The sequence below is a fragment of the Venturia canescens genome, chromosome 2 (genome assembly GCF_019457755.1).
Source record: "Venturia canescens isolate UGA chromosome 2, ASM1945775v1, whole genome shotgun sequence".
NCBI lineage: Eukaryota > Metazoa > Arthropoda > Insecta > Hymenoptera > Ichneumonidae > Venturia > Venturia canescens.
In genome coordinates this window covers 12,581,709-12,595,939 of record NC_057422.1, presented here as the reverse complement: position 1 = coordinate 12,595,939, position 14,231 = coordinate 12,581,709, and the positions used below count along the sequence as shown (strand labels likewise).

The 14,231-nt window shown below is 36.7% G+C and overlaps 1 protein-coding gene and 1 non-coding gene across 3 annotated transcripts; both read left to right on the top strand.

The window, feature by feature from the left end:
- Positions 1-1,525: 1,525 nt before the first annotated feature.
- On the top strand, positions 1,526-1,597 carry TRNAP-AGG (transfer RNA proline (anticodon AGG)). The gene has a single exon. It is a non-coding gene; the product is annotated as a tRNA-Pro (tRNA).
- Positions 1,598-3,191: 1,594 nt separating this feature from the next.
- Positions 3,192-14,182, top strand: LOC122407023 (tubulointerstitial nephritis antigen-like). 2 transcript variants are annotated; one of them, XM_043412969.1, is made up of 9 exons: positions 3,192-3,503; positions 10,290-10,360; positions 11,241-11,533; positions 11,646-11,709; positions 11,796-11,994; positions 12,086-12,381; positions 12,955-13,154; positions 13,277-13,431; positions 13,547-14,182. In XM_043412969.1, exons 3-9 carry the CDS (start codon positions 11,242-11,244, stop codon positions 13,664-13,666), a joined length of 1,326 nt encoding a protein of 441 aa, XP_043268904.1. In that variant the 5' UTR covers positions 3,192-3,503; positions 10,290-10,360; position 11,241; the 3' UTR covers positions 13,667-14,182. The 2 variants fall into 2 exon arrangements, with proteins under 2 accessions (XP_043268904.1, XP_043268905.1); XM_043412970.1 differs by lacking the exon at positions 3,192-3,503 and adding an exon at positions 6,925-7,073.
- The last annotated feature ends 49 nt before the right edge of the window (positions 14,183-14,231 follow it).

Here is a 14,231-nt window from a genome sequence, read left to right as displayed (position 1 = left end):
ATGTGTAATCCAGAAGCTATTTTAATTGAAGTCATTTTTTCCTTTACTCTTACTATTATTTATACTTCGAGTTCGACGATCTGCAAATATATTTCGTCACAAAATTCAAACTTTTCATTCTTCTGTTATGCGGCATCGATATTTGCACTGATAAAACATTTCGTTGACTAACATTCCATTTTTTTATTATTACGGTTATGAAAAAAATGGTTGAAACTACTTGACTGTATGTGTGAGAAAATACATGCTAGAGCTTGTCTAAATTGAATCTTTTGCCTCGGGTGGTTGAAGCTCGTTTTATTTACATGAACTTGTCATAATTCTCTTGCACAAATTCAAGCCTTCACTAATGTTTACGGTAAATCTACAAATTTCTCGTAAATATCGTTTTGCTATTATCAAAAATTTTCAATTTTACATAAAAATCAAATAAAAAACTGGAACTTGGGGATTTCAAAACCTTTTTCACTTGCTCAAGATGAGTCATGGATGAATTTTATCTCTAGACAAAAAAATATTCTTTATTTTTACCCTCAAAAATCTTTACCTGAAATTGGATTGTATCGAAAATTTGTACTTTTATTCAAATGCGACTTCTTGAATTTAATTTTTATTTAATTTCCAATACCAAAGTTTTATTCAAGCTTTAATTTAATAACTAAAATTGCATAACAGTTGAATTTTTGAGTTTTTTTCTCCACGGTCCCCACGATTTCGAGGAATTGGTTTGTCTAAGATCAAAAAACTAAAGAGCGTTTTAATCTATAAAGCAATGGCTATCGCCTGAACTGAAATTATACTGAAATATTAAAGATTAAAGAATGTTTACACTCTCAAACACAAAGATTCAGTTTTCAGATAGAAATTTTTTGTCCCAAATTATGAAAATTCTTCAATTCTCAATATTTTTTAATGGTTTTTCTTCAGACGATAGAGACTGCTTTAAAGCTTGAAACCTTTTTTGGTTCTTTGATTTCAGATCAACCAATCCCCCAGAATAGTGGGGACTATGGAGAAACGCTTGGGTTCCTGTGGAGTCGTGTAATGCCTAATCCATGCAAGATATCAGAGTCAAAAAATTCTGCTACAGAGTTGATATATCGATAAATCAACCTTCCAAGTTTCAAAAGTTTCTCTTATTTTTCTCTGTCGCAAAAAAATCGCGAAAAATTCCAAAAATTCGACCGTCGCACCGGGTGGCCCCCTCAAGCCAAACATTAGAATAATGTACATAATATGAATAACCTCAAATTTCATTAATCATTATTATGCTCGGACACAATAAGAAATTTTCTCAATTACATTTTCCGTTTAGCTGCATTTTTATGCAGTTAATAATTAGCAAAGCGCTGCAGCACATGAGCGTGAGTCGAAACACTTGCTGCGGATTGAATTATGCAAAATAAATTAAATGAACTATTGAAATATCGAATGAATTCGATTTTTCAATTGAAAATTTATCATCACTAGAGAATACTTAGCTTATACATTTTTGTGAAATCTTCACATATTTATTTATAACTAAGGCTCGTTGGTCTAGGGGTATGATTCTCGCTTAGGGTGCGAGAGGTCCCGGGTTCAAATCCCGGACGAGCCCAATTTTTTTTTCATTTTTTATTCAATTTACAGAATCTGCTGAATTATGGGAGCTGCGGTATTTTTATATTTGTGAGTAAATGACGGTCTCAAATTATACGTCATGCCCTGGAGAGCTTGTTTCGGCCCGTGGTTGGAGGAGACGGAAAAGGTGCAGTTTACTTCCGGCTCTATATGCGTATGTATATATTTTGTGCATGTGGCCAGAATCAAACTTGATACGACGATCATCGATAATCGAATTTCGAATAATATTTCATTAATTTCTTTCAATATTCTCTCGATATTAGAAAATGTGTGTTGGTTTTTCAATCTCAATCTGGCTCTCCTCGTAATCGAATATTAAAGCGTTTTTTGAATTCGAATGTTAACAAAAAAAATTGACGTGATCAGCGGTTTACCTTTTTTATCGATGTTGCCTTCAAAAGTGAAATGTTAAGGTGAAACGATCGGAAATTAACAGAACATTGAATTTCCAGCTCTGTATGTTGGAATCAGTAAACATTTAACTCATTTTTATTGGGCAAAATATGGGATTATAGAACGTGAAAAAATCAGGGCTACAGCTCATAATTTGAAAAGTTTGCTGCAAAAAAAATTGAACGTTTTTAAAGATGAGAAAACGCTGATTCTTCGAGGAATTTTGCCTCGGGTGCAGTGTTACGTAATCGAATTGGGCGAGAGATGAGTTTTCGGCATCAGATTGATCCTAATCGGAAGCACTTTTATCGAAATTGGTAGTGACGTAACTGTCGTCAATCCGATGTGTCACCGAACGAGGTCCAATCGACAAAAAAAGCGATGATTTTCGAAAAACGTCTTATATCATTTGTTTTATCGCTGGAAATGGCGTGAGAATAAACTCCGATTAATCGCAGCACTCGCATAAACAAATGTTTCGATAAACAAAATTAGAGCGTGCTAATTACACAGCGAAAAAAAATGTGAAAATGATTAAAATCGTTGAAACATAATTGTGATCATTTTTTTTCGCTTGTAATTGTCAAGGCGGCGCCGGGGTTAATCAGAGCGATTAACCGGCGTGGCCTTTCCTTTTTCACGATACATGCACACTTTATGCATAATTATCGAGGCTCGAGAAAGCAACGCAATAAAAAAAAAGTGATTGGACCGATAACGCTTCCATTCACGGTTAACATGTCGACGAGTTATGCAAAAAGTTAAATAATCCTCGTCGTAATTTTTATTTTTTCAGGATCCGATCGAGCGTCCGATGAAATTTCTACCAAATGAAGCTACGAAAAGGAGACGAAAGAAAATTTGGAGGACCGTTTCGATGAAGAATCCCTAAAAGTCAGTTTTTTTTTTACGGTTTTTACCAATTTTAGTTACTTTTCTGTAACTTCGAAAAATTCGAATCGAATGATCCTTTGGGACGGAAATTTGGGTCGAAATTAATATACGTTTTTCATCGATCAAAACAGAAATATTGGAGAAAAACTGAGTGACAAGGGAAAAGGCAAAACCGCGAAAGAGAGAAGAGCAAGAGAGACGGAGAATGAAAAGAATGAGTAACAGACGAGGGAGTATGGTTTAAACCGAATTGTGATACGACAACGAGGAGACTTAGTTTAGCTTTGAACGTTTACCTCCGCGAACGTGGGTCAGTGCGGCTCGCGCTTTCGAGCGGCTAGCACCGAGATCTTCTTGATCTTTTGATCGACATTTACTCCTCCAACTCGTGACTCCTGATTAACAAATAAAAAACAGTTTTTCAGTTCACCGATTAAAAAGCATTTTCCAAAATTACTGATCGACTTTTCGATGCTACGCGTTCAAACATTTTGACAGAATCCAGCAAGTGTTTTATCACGATTTTTCGAACATTTTCTGAAGCGAACGGGGCGCATCAACCCCTTGAAAGTGGAAATACGTGAAAAACGCACGTAAGTGTACTTGGACATTTTTTATAGTGTCGATTTTTTCTCTCGAATTTATCAGTGATCGCAAAAAGGATTTTGGAGTGTTTTTTTGAGTTTGGGAACTCGAATTTCTTTTTCTTTCGAATCGTTTTCCTTTTTCCATCAATATCCAACGGCGCCGAGTTCCCGCGCTTTTATTCGCACGTGTGTTCTTACGTAGGATCGTGTTTATATTTTCTCGGCTCGGGAAATCATGTTTTTCTATACTTATAGCCGTATCGAAAATTTCATCCGCGTACAAAAACGTGCAAAACCCTATCTGCACTTATCAATTCTAACGTCGATTTGCAATTCCGTTATCTACGAGTACCTCGCTTAGTCATCAGAAATCAACCTTTAATGTTTCGCACTGAGATTCAACTCACAAAAGTATGCGTGCGTGTCATCGCAGAATTTCGCCAAAAAATGACAGTTACAAAAAAATCATTGAAAAAATGTAACATCAATTACTTGTGTTTGCACTATTGATTTTTATATTTTTCAGTTCTCTGTGAAACAGTTTTGTTAGGCGCAGTGGACGGAATGAAAGATTTCGAAAATAATTCGAACATCGAACGATTCCAACGAAATTAACGAAAAAAACATTTGTAATTCACACATTTTTTATTTCACTGAATCACTGGAATTGTTGGAGAGTTTTTTCACATCTTTTCGTTGGACTGCAACGTTGCAAACTTCAGTTTCATGTGCTGAAAGTTAAATAAGGAATTCAATTCGTCACCAGAATTCCCTATGAATTCTCTATGAATTTCTATGATCGTTTTCGTGCTTATTGATTTTCGACAGCTTTTCAAATCGCACGTGTAGGTTTATTGACTTTTTTCCAATGATCTCTTCCTGTGTCGAAATAGCTGCACCGTAGATCTCAGACCCTCGTATATTTGTAGAAATTTACTCACAAGTTCGTCAATGCCAACGACAAAGTCTGCATATTTTTACCTTTCCGTATCGCTAAGTGCCCTTTCCGGAATTCTCGATATCTCTTCTGCCAATCCTAAGTAATTATTAGAGTAACGAAATTTCCACACCGCTGAGAGAACTTTTCGAAACTTGTGAGAAAAATCATTTTTTACGACTATAAATCAGCGATAGCTTGAAAAATTTTGGTAATTAATGAAAATAATTTCGTTGGATTTTTTTGTTTATTTTTCAACTCAAATTTTTTCTGTTCTCGAAGAAAAATTAGTGCCTGAATTCATCATTTTTTTGACACGAAAACGTGGAAATTCGATTTGATCAACAATACGATTTTCCACAGTTAAAATCGATTTTATTCTGTAATTGATAGTGTGAAATTCGTGGAAGCATTTGATTAACTTTGTTACATTTTCATTTAGTTCATTTAGCTGTCATTGTGCTTTCACAAATCATTCGAAATGACTGAAATTATTGTAGTCGAGCTATGTGACATTTTCCTCGACGAGTAGCCTTCGAGATGACAGATCCGGTTGATTCTTTGATCGATGATAATGCCTTTTCTCTCTCGCTCTCTCTTGAAACACCCGCACAAGATTGTTAGAATCCTCGCATACCACGATCGAGCTCACGTCTATTTGATAATTACGTTCCAAGGGGGTCTCGAGACTTTTGACCATTGTACTTTCGATCATTCTTTCAAACGAGATACGTCAATTCAAAAAAAGATTTAAAAGAAGAATTTTCAGGATCCTCAATTTCAACTGTTCGGGGGAACGCTTTTTTCGTCAATTTCTCATAAACGATGGTGACCATCGCGAAATTTTGATTATTGAAAAGCTTTTTTACAAGTTCGTATATGATACTCGAAATAAATATTTCTCGAAGAATTATAAATTCTTCAAGGTTTATCGTTTCTGGTTTTTTCATATTTTTATGGCAATTCGATTTTATGATTTCCTTATTAAAATGTCAGTATCCTGTTCTCCTATTTTTAGTTACGATGCGTGTCAAGAATGGTGGATTGCTGCTGTCACATCGAACGAATGACCGAACTTATCGAGCTGTTTTGCTCGATATTATCGATATCGATCGGTAGAAAAACTTTGTGCGGATCGGGCTGCGCAATCACGAGGTTTACTGAAGATACGAAAATCGAATCTCGCAAAGAATTTTCTAATCGCGTTGATCCTCGAGTGCTCGAGACTCTTTAATTCCGATGATTTACCGATAAATCGTGTTTGTTTTTTCTTCGTGTGTCGTGCACGAGATGAACACAAACAAACCTTGCAATTTAATCCCCCGTTTGAAAATCCGAATAAAGCTAGAATTCAAGGATAGTGGATTTTGAAATAGTCTGTAAACACGAAAAATTATTGATCGACGAGTTGAAAATGTCAATAAATAGACTGACACGAAAATCGTCGGGTCAAAAATCGCACTAGGAAATAATTCTGAATTCTGCGTATTTGTACTGCGATAATAAAGTTTAAAGAACGCTGATCAAACATTCATTGACCAGGTTTGTGTACGCTCGTAGACTGGCAGGACTGTGTAAAGTAAATACGAGACTTCCGGTAACCTTCGGGGCGGCGATAAGATTTAGACGTATAATAATGTTTCTGAATGCTTTGATCAAAATTCAAAACAGTTCTACGTTCTCCATTCATCCAGCGAGTCAGTAATTCGATAAATTCCTGAATTAGCGTTTTCGAGTACGAACGAGGAATTTTGAAATCCATAGTGACCACTCCCTTGATCATTAGTTGAAGAGTCAGCAAAAAAAAAAATTTTTAATTGGAATCTGCGAGAAAAATTTGTTTCTTTTGAATGTGAATCTGAATTCTTCGTATAGACATTTTATCAAGCGGAAAGTAAAGTCGATGAAACTCGACGTTCGTTTTCACATTTCAATGATTTATTCGAAATTATAGAATATAAAGTGACAAGTTAACGGAAAAAACGTCGTCGAGGATACGAATTTCTTCGTGCATCGCGTGCTACTCTCATTTTTCTCGGATGCTGCTAATTCACAATTTCGCTGATAAGCATATTTAGACACTTGTGCATGCTATCGAGTGTTAGTGAGAAACTGAGTTGACGAAATTCGACATTGTTCTCTTGGCTCGTGACTCGCTCAGGTATACAAGTTGCTCAACTTTTTTATGTATAAGAAAATCCTTCATTCGTGTCGATAGGATTTCAAGATAAATCGTAATTGGAATTGATGAATTTTATATTTTATATCGCGAATGATTGAGGTTTGAAAATTTAAAATCGATTGTAAACAAGCTGCAAGCCACCGCATCAATTTTTCTTCGTTGATTCGCAAATGAAAAATCATCGGTCGAACCACTCGTCGAGCCAAAATTTACGTCTATCGAGCGATCTTTGTCATTCCTATATTTGTAATTGGCTCTCGCGTGGCTAATAGCGCAGCTTCGGTATTATAAACTGTCTTGGGGTCAGTACGAGACTCGAGGCATTGTTGAACGGTACTCTAGCCGAGTGACAACATTCAGAGCTTTGTTGATATTGAAATTGTAATTGTATCACCCGTACAATAGCCTCCTCGCTTACGAGTGCTCCCCAGCCATTCTCGATTCATATGACAGCAGAGTAAGTGTCGCTGGAATTTTTTGATAAGAATCTTGAGACAACGTTTTTGACATCAAGTTCAGTTTCATTGTACGAGTGAGCTCAATTTCATTAAATCATGCTCGATTCTTAATTCGTATTCCGCTTTTTTCTACTCCGAAAAGTCGAAAAATTCGTTGATGTTTAGTTTTTGATATTTTTCCTACAAGAATCTTTTTACCGTTGATCATGTTGAGAATTTTTTTGTCTTTTTCTCTCTAATTTCAGTTCGATTGTTCTTTTGCGGGGCTTTTGTGTTGATATTGAGCTCATTTTCATCGTTGCATCTTCAGTGTGTTCATCTTTATAGTTTTTTCTTCGAATTCAATCTATAGAATTTCTATATTTTCCTGAAATCCATAAAAACAGCAACAGGTGATTGTACGTTGAAGCTTGGAGCATCGTAAATCTGAGTGTTGGTGTTTCAGACTTAATACAGAGCGCATCTTTCTCGAGTATGAAGTTACGATGAGTGATTCTGTCAACATTTGTTGTACAAAACACAGAGCACGATTTGAATGTGAAACATAAATTTTCTTGAAAAACGCGCACGGGGAGATCCGTGTGATTGACGAAAGTGGAACACCTCGACGGGGAATTTTAGAGTGATGATTTTGTTTAGTGAGGAAATATACAAATTGAGGTATTTGGAACGGACTCGCGTCAAATTCCCGATCCCTGCGAACGTGTGCCATCGCTTAAGCGACACGAGCTAATGCACTTCTATTTTTATCCGTATTAATGAAATTACAACTGTGGATATAATTGTTTCAGAAAATTCCTTCAAGAATGGGAAGTGAAAAGGGGTTCTCGGGTCCGAAAAGTGATCGTAAAATCAAAGACCTCCGCGACGTTAATTTCGAGACCACCGATCTACAAATTGCTGAAGAATAACCAAAATTCTTCGATAACAATCGAGAAAAAAACAAAGACGTAAAATCAAATGTTTCCCATTCGAAACGTGCACTGTTTTGACGTACTTCGTATCAAGTGAGATAAATGTGAATTTTATTCAACGTGATTCGATGAGGAGTGAAAGAAAATACGAGTTTGACGTTTACTGTTGTTTTATTGGTTCCACGTCGTGTGCGGGATAGATTAGAGTTGGCAAAGTCTTTTTACTATTCATAAGTGATGAGACACAGAAGCTTGTCCATTTGTTGGACGCTACTGAAGGCTTCGGCGATCTTTTGGCTCGGATCCAAAACTATTACATACATATTCGATGAATTCGCAGTGTACGGGGTGTCCCGACATGAGCGATTCACTGAAAAATCGTGGGAAAATCGAGTAAAAAGTTTATTCAACTGAATCAACTCGATTTTTCTTAGACTTCAAGACAATCGTGTGAAAGTTTAGCATTTTTTTTCTATTCGAACTATTCAAATCGTCGAAAAAATGTAAATCGACACGAAACCCTTCGAAAATGATCTCTTTTACGGTTGAATCGCCTTGTGCACATCGACACGTGCACATTCCAGTAAAAGACTGCAACATCAAAGTAAGAAAACGTGAGCTTGATTTATAGCGAAGTTTATGTTTTATGGGATAATAAAAATCTCGAAAACGATCGGGTGCTTCGAAAATATGACATAAAATTTATTTTATTACGAGCATTTGAATGTGTCATTGAGATGTAGTCTAGTTTTTTGAGACCGATATTTAAGACCGAGAGTCTTAGTTCTGTGAATCTATATTTCAGACACATTTTCATTTCGTAGAATTTTTCGAGACAGAAACAACGAGAGGAACGTTAAACACTTGGAGTTCTTTCATTGAAAACTCCCTGCTGTTTCTATTCAAAATAAATCGACTATTTACTATTTTTTTAATTGTTAAGAAATCAAATGAGAAAATGTTTCTCATTTTCGAAATGAAAAAATCACTGATCGTAGCACGAGAGAGAGAGAGAGAGAGAGAGTCGGGCACTTGTAAATTGACATTTCGTCGAGTAATTACTCCGGTGCAAGAGTCCCGTCGCAAAGATCAATGCGATAAAAACAAATGGGCAAGACAATAGATCAAGATTCACTTTTCTAGGACGCGATGCGAGCAACAGTGGTTTATTGTGGCGATGTTGGTCGCTGGAGATGCTCCATGAAGCTTCTCTTGTTTGCTTTGAACGAAAAAAATGATACGAATGTTGTACTTATTCGTTTTTTCGTATAATTTCATTTTGTTCGATGGTTTAACGTTTTTTGTCATTTTGCGCTGTATTTTTTGAGAAATGTTCCCCAAGCAGAGCCCGTTGTAAAAGGAAACGATTTTCTTGTCCACGCGTCAGGCCTCGCCGAGCACGTGCAATTACAGTTGAATCACTTGCGAATTTTTTGACGTGTTGAATATTGCGTTTAACATGCAAATCGAATGTCCTGAGTCACTCAATAAAAATAATATGCAAATAACGAGCTACCGGTACGACTCATCACGCGCGCGTGCATAAACGAACGCTTCGAAAGGACTTTTTTAGAATATTGATTAATGTTGGCGCTGTCGAAAGCAATTTTTTAATCGTTGACGTTTTCACTTACGCGAATTTTGTTTTTTTTTTTTTTTTTTTATCAATATTTACTCTGGTTTGGATGCGAAAATAATTCCAAGAATTTCCACCCTTTCAAACGCTTGGCAACTTCTCCGGGAGAGAAAATGTGATTGCATCGAAATGAAAAGTTTTACAAACGAAAATGTGACTCACAATCTTGTTAATGGCGAACTGCATCGCGTCTTTGCTATGAGAATATTTTCTCCGGCCACTTATCCGTTCATGAAAGAAAATATGGGTCAAGAACGGTTTATTACACGGTCTAATCGCCCGTTTGGCTTTGATAGACAGCCGCTTAATTTTCCCGCGTGCTCAAAATGCCCGCTAATCCGTTTAACGCAAGCTCCTCTCGCGACAGAAACCACCGTAACTATATCGCGATCGATCAGCCGGGTGTGCACATGGAAAATTGGCAATGAGCCAAAATCATTCAACGCATAACAGCGCACCGAAACATCTAATTTATCAGCGACTCGGGTCGTAAGGAATCCCAAAAATGTCATTTTTTCGAAATTTTCATTCAGGTACAATCAGTCTCGAAATACTTTCATTTTCATAACCAGAAAAAAAAACTTTCCATGGATTTTCTTAGCGAGCTTTTTCATTTTTATCTTTTGCAACTTTCTAACTTTTTTCTTCTCCATTTTTTGTTGCAGTCGAAAATAACGGATCATCGAGACACGAGCGTTTTTGGGATCGATCAGAAAAATATCAACTCGGATCGCAAGTGAGTCTTCTCATGGAAAATGAATTTTTTGTAATTCTCCCACGTGCTTTCGACGGTTTAGAATCGAAATTTATGGTCACGGCTCATTGTTTTGAATCAGTCATTTCACGAGGGACTCGGGCTCGTCCCGACTAAAAATTTGGTCATCTCTCTCTCTCGCTCTTATAATCGAAGTTCCAGTCTGGTAAATACTATAAATATTGTAATCGATCGAGCTCACATGAGTTGGTGGGGTATGGGCAAAGAATTTGTGCTATTTATAAGAGCCTCGAACGAAATAATCGACGATCCGTGCGATCGAAACAAAAATCCAATATTATTACAGGCTTAGAAACCGCCAATGGCCGGGCAATGCATCAAAATGATAACGTACGAAGGAATAACGAGAACTGTAATAGGAAGCAGGACTCTCGTGTACTTTCGTGCCAAAGGCGAATTAGCTGACCTCCTTTGGTGATTGTTGCTCATTTTTAAAATCGTTTTCATTGCCCCCTGAGCAACAATTAAACTTTGGAGAGCACTAAAAGCCGAGAAAATGTTCACCGAAGTAACAGCACTTGTAGTGTTACGAAAAACTCCAATTTCTTTTCTGTATTTCAAAGAGTACGAGATTTTCTTGTTTTTAAAAAGATGAAAATAATTAATTACTACCAAAAGAATTTTAAAACTCATCCATTTCGGGTAATGGAGCGAGAGAAGTTTTGAAAAATTTTCATCAATCCTCGTTCCTCTTATTATTCATAATTTCATGTAATAAAATTGCAGAATCTGTCAATTCGCATGTTGAAAAAATTACTCAAGCATGAAACTATAAATACAATAATTTCGGGCTTAACCACATTGTTCGATTGTTTATGAAAAATTTTAAATAATTTTTCAGAATGTGGACCAAACCTTATTTCGGGATAGCCCTACTCGGGTTTTTCCATTTAATAACAATGTCCCAAGGAATACCGAATTATTCGGGACTGCCACCGGGGCCATACTGCGCCGGTAGATTCCGGAGTGGTCAATGTTGTCCGGGACGTCAGGACGATTGCAGCGCACCGATTTTAACGACGACTTGTTACTGCGACGATTTTTGCAATCGCACACGCGAGGAAGATTGCTGTCCCGATTATTGGTCACATTGCAGAGGAATTTCGCTGCCCACTGGGCCCGAAGAACTCCGACGTAATTTCTGTTACTGCATCTTTTTTTTCATTGTAGATTTCATGAATCTGCTGAGTAAATAAATAATTGACCAAATGATTGAACTCTGTTGATCGTAATGTGCATTTTTTAGAATGCTTCTTCAGAGGGAAGTACTACAATCATGGAGAAACTTTCAAACTCAATTGCAATACTTGGTAAATATGGATAGCGCGATGCCTCGTTTTTATTGCAAATTGCAATGTCGATTTTAAAACTGAGATTATCAATTTTGTGTCAACAGTAAATGCTCGTCGCTCGGGGTGAGTGCCAAAGTACTGTGCGAGGAAAATCGTTGCATCGTCGACGCAGATTTACTCGAGGAACTTCACCTGCAAAATTATTACCTCGGATGGCAAGCGACGAATCAGTCGAAATTCTGGGGGAGGACACTCGATGATGGTGTAAAATTGAGACTGGGAACTCTAAATCCTGGAAAATCTGTGAGTTCCATTCCAATCCCTAAAATGGAAAGATTTATAAACTTGAATTGGAATAAAGTCGCTAATCAATAGCACTTTTTCATCTCATCAGGTCTATCGAATGAATCCAGTGCGAAGAATTTACAACCCCGACGCTTTGCCAAAAGAATTTGACTCGAGAAGGGTATGGCCTCGATATATTTCGGACATTCGCGATCAAGGATGGTGCAGTGCATCGTGGGCTTTGTCAACCGTGGACGTTGCCACTGACAGATACGCGATTATGAGCAAAGGGACTGAAGCAGTCGAACTGAGTGCGCAACATTTATTATCTTGCAACAACAGAGGCCAACAGGGATGCAACGGCGGATATCTTGACAGGGCGTGGATGTTTGTCCGGAAATTTGGGTAAACGAACTATTTCACCGATACTATTTGCAAAGAATCTTCGGCATCTTCAGCTCGTTTTCGTTCTTGCTCAAAACGTTTGAAAAAGTAAAAATTTATGGAAATCTTTTCTCGCTCAAAGACTTCGGAAATTCGAAAAAAAATTGCTCGAATTTCCCGAAGCTACGACGTAGTATTTCAGGATACGAAAAATGTTTGAGAGCGTGAAAAATGAAAAGGAATATCAAAACTCGTTTAACTCTGTTATTTTTATTTCAATTATAGAAAAAAAATTTGGATTATTTGAAAACTGCGTGAATTTCTGCTCATGTTAGATTAAAAAATCACTAAGACAGTATTTGAAAAATAAATTAAAAATAAAATAAAATTAAATTAAAAAATAAATAAAATGAAAATAAAAGAAACACGTTCGTCAACGAAGCAAACATTACTTGAATTAGAAAAAAAAAAGTTTCTAATGTTTTTATGGAATTTTCAACAATTGGAATGTATTCGAGAAATATCGTGAATCAAACAACGTAAATAATGATTCTTCAAACTGTAATTCGAGTTCTGGTTGGCAATTGCTTTCAGTCTGGTGGACGAAGACTGTTATCCTTGGGTCGGAAGAAACGAGGCCTGTAGATTAAGAAAAAAGAATACTCTTCGAACGGCTCACTGCAGAAATCCGCCGAATCCGTTGAGAACAGGATTGTATCAAGTTGGACCAGCTTATCGTCTGGGAAATGAGACCGACATAATGCAAGAAATTCTGACATCCGGCCCCGTTCAAGGTACGTTAAACAACCGGTCTTTAACAAATTTCTAACAATTATCCACGGGAGTATTGAAAGGTTAAGAACGGGACCACGAATGAAACGCTCTCACCGCTAAACGTTTTCGCCTTTATTTCCAGCCACCATGAAAGTTTATCAAGATTTCTTCGTTTACGAGGCTGGCGTTTACAGGCATTCTAAAATCGCTGAACAATATCTCAGCGGTTATCATTCGGTCAGAATAATCGGTTGGGGCGAAGAACAAATCTCTAATGGAATTCCTGAAAAATACTGGGTAAGGAAATTTCGAAAAAATGAGCGTGTACAATCGCAGAAAATTCATCACTGAAAGCGGAACGATGATTGAAGCAAAGAATGAAAATTTATCGATGAAAATTTGTCTGTTTCAGCTTGTGGCGAACTCGTGGGGTTCGGATTGGGGTGAAAATGGCTTCTTCAGAATTACCAAGGGAACGAACGAATGCGAAATCGAGACTTACGTTATTGCCGCATGGGCTGAAACGATATAACCAAAGTTAGGCTTCATTATTACAAAGTCAAATTAAAACGAACCACAATTATTATAAAAAGCATTTACTTAAGAATCTCTACGATTCACTGCTGATCACTCTGCCGAAAATATCCAGTGTTCTATTTACTTTAAATCAAAGAACGTTAAAAAAAATGAGAATCTTTCGTTACAAACGAATTTTTCATATTGCGTGATCCGGTTTACGTTTGTACTGCTTAATATAATATATACACAGTATAATACCTAATGTTATTCGTACGTGTGCGATGTGAAATAGAAGAACCAGACGAGACGATCTCTATGAATATCTTGATTTATCAACAAAATAAATTCAATTTCTCGATTCGTAACGAATTGATATAAAAAAATAGATATCAAATCCAGAGGATATTAGTCACGTATCGAGTATTGTCGATTTCGACTTTAAGGATTAAAATACTTCTGCCAGTTGTACAAGTTCATTGTATGTTGAATAAATTTCATAGATTTTAAGAATAAAACGAATTTCAAAAGATTTACAAACTCATCTTCGATTTTTCGTTCTACTAGAAGAAATTGGGTGG

Bases quoted from the DNA above. Each gene is read 5' to 3' on its own strand.
- LOC122407023 (XM_043412969.1), top strand. From the start codon at position 11,242: ATGTGGACCAAACCTTATTTCGGGATAGCCCTACTCGGGTTTTTCCAT. The intron at 11,710-11,795 runs GTAAATATGGAT...TTGTGTCAACAG, and splicing joins AAACTCAATTGCAATACTTG to TAAATGCTCGTCGCTCGGGG. The intron at 13,432-13,546 runs GTAAGGAAATTT...TGTCTGTTTCAG, and splicing joins GAATTCCTGAAAAATACTGG to CTTGTGGCGAACTCGTGGGG.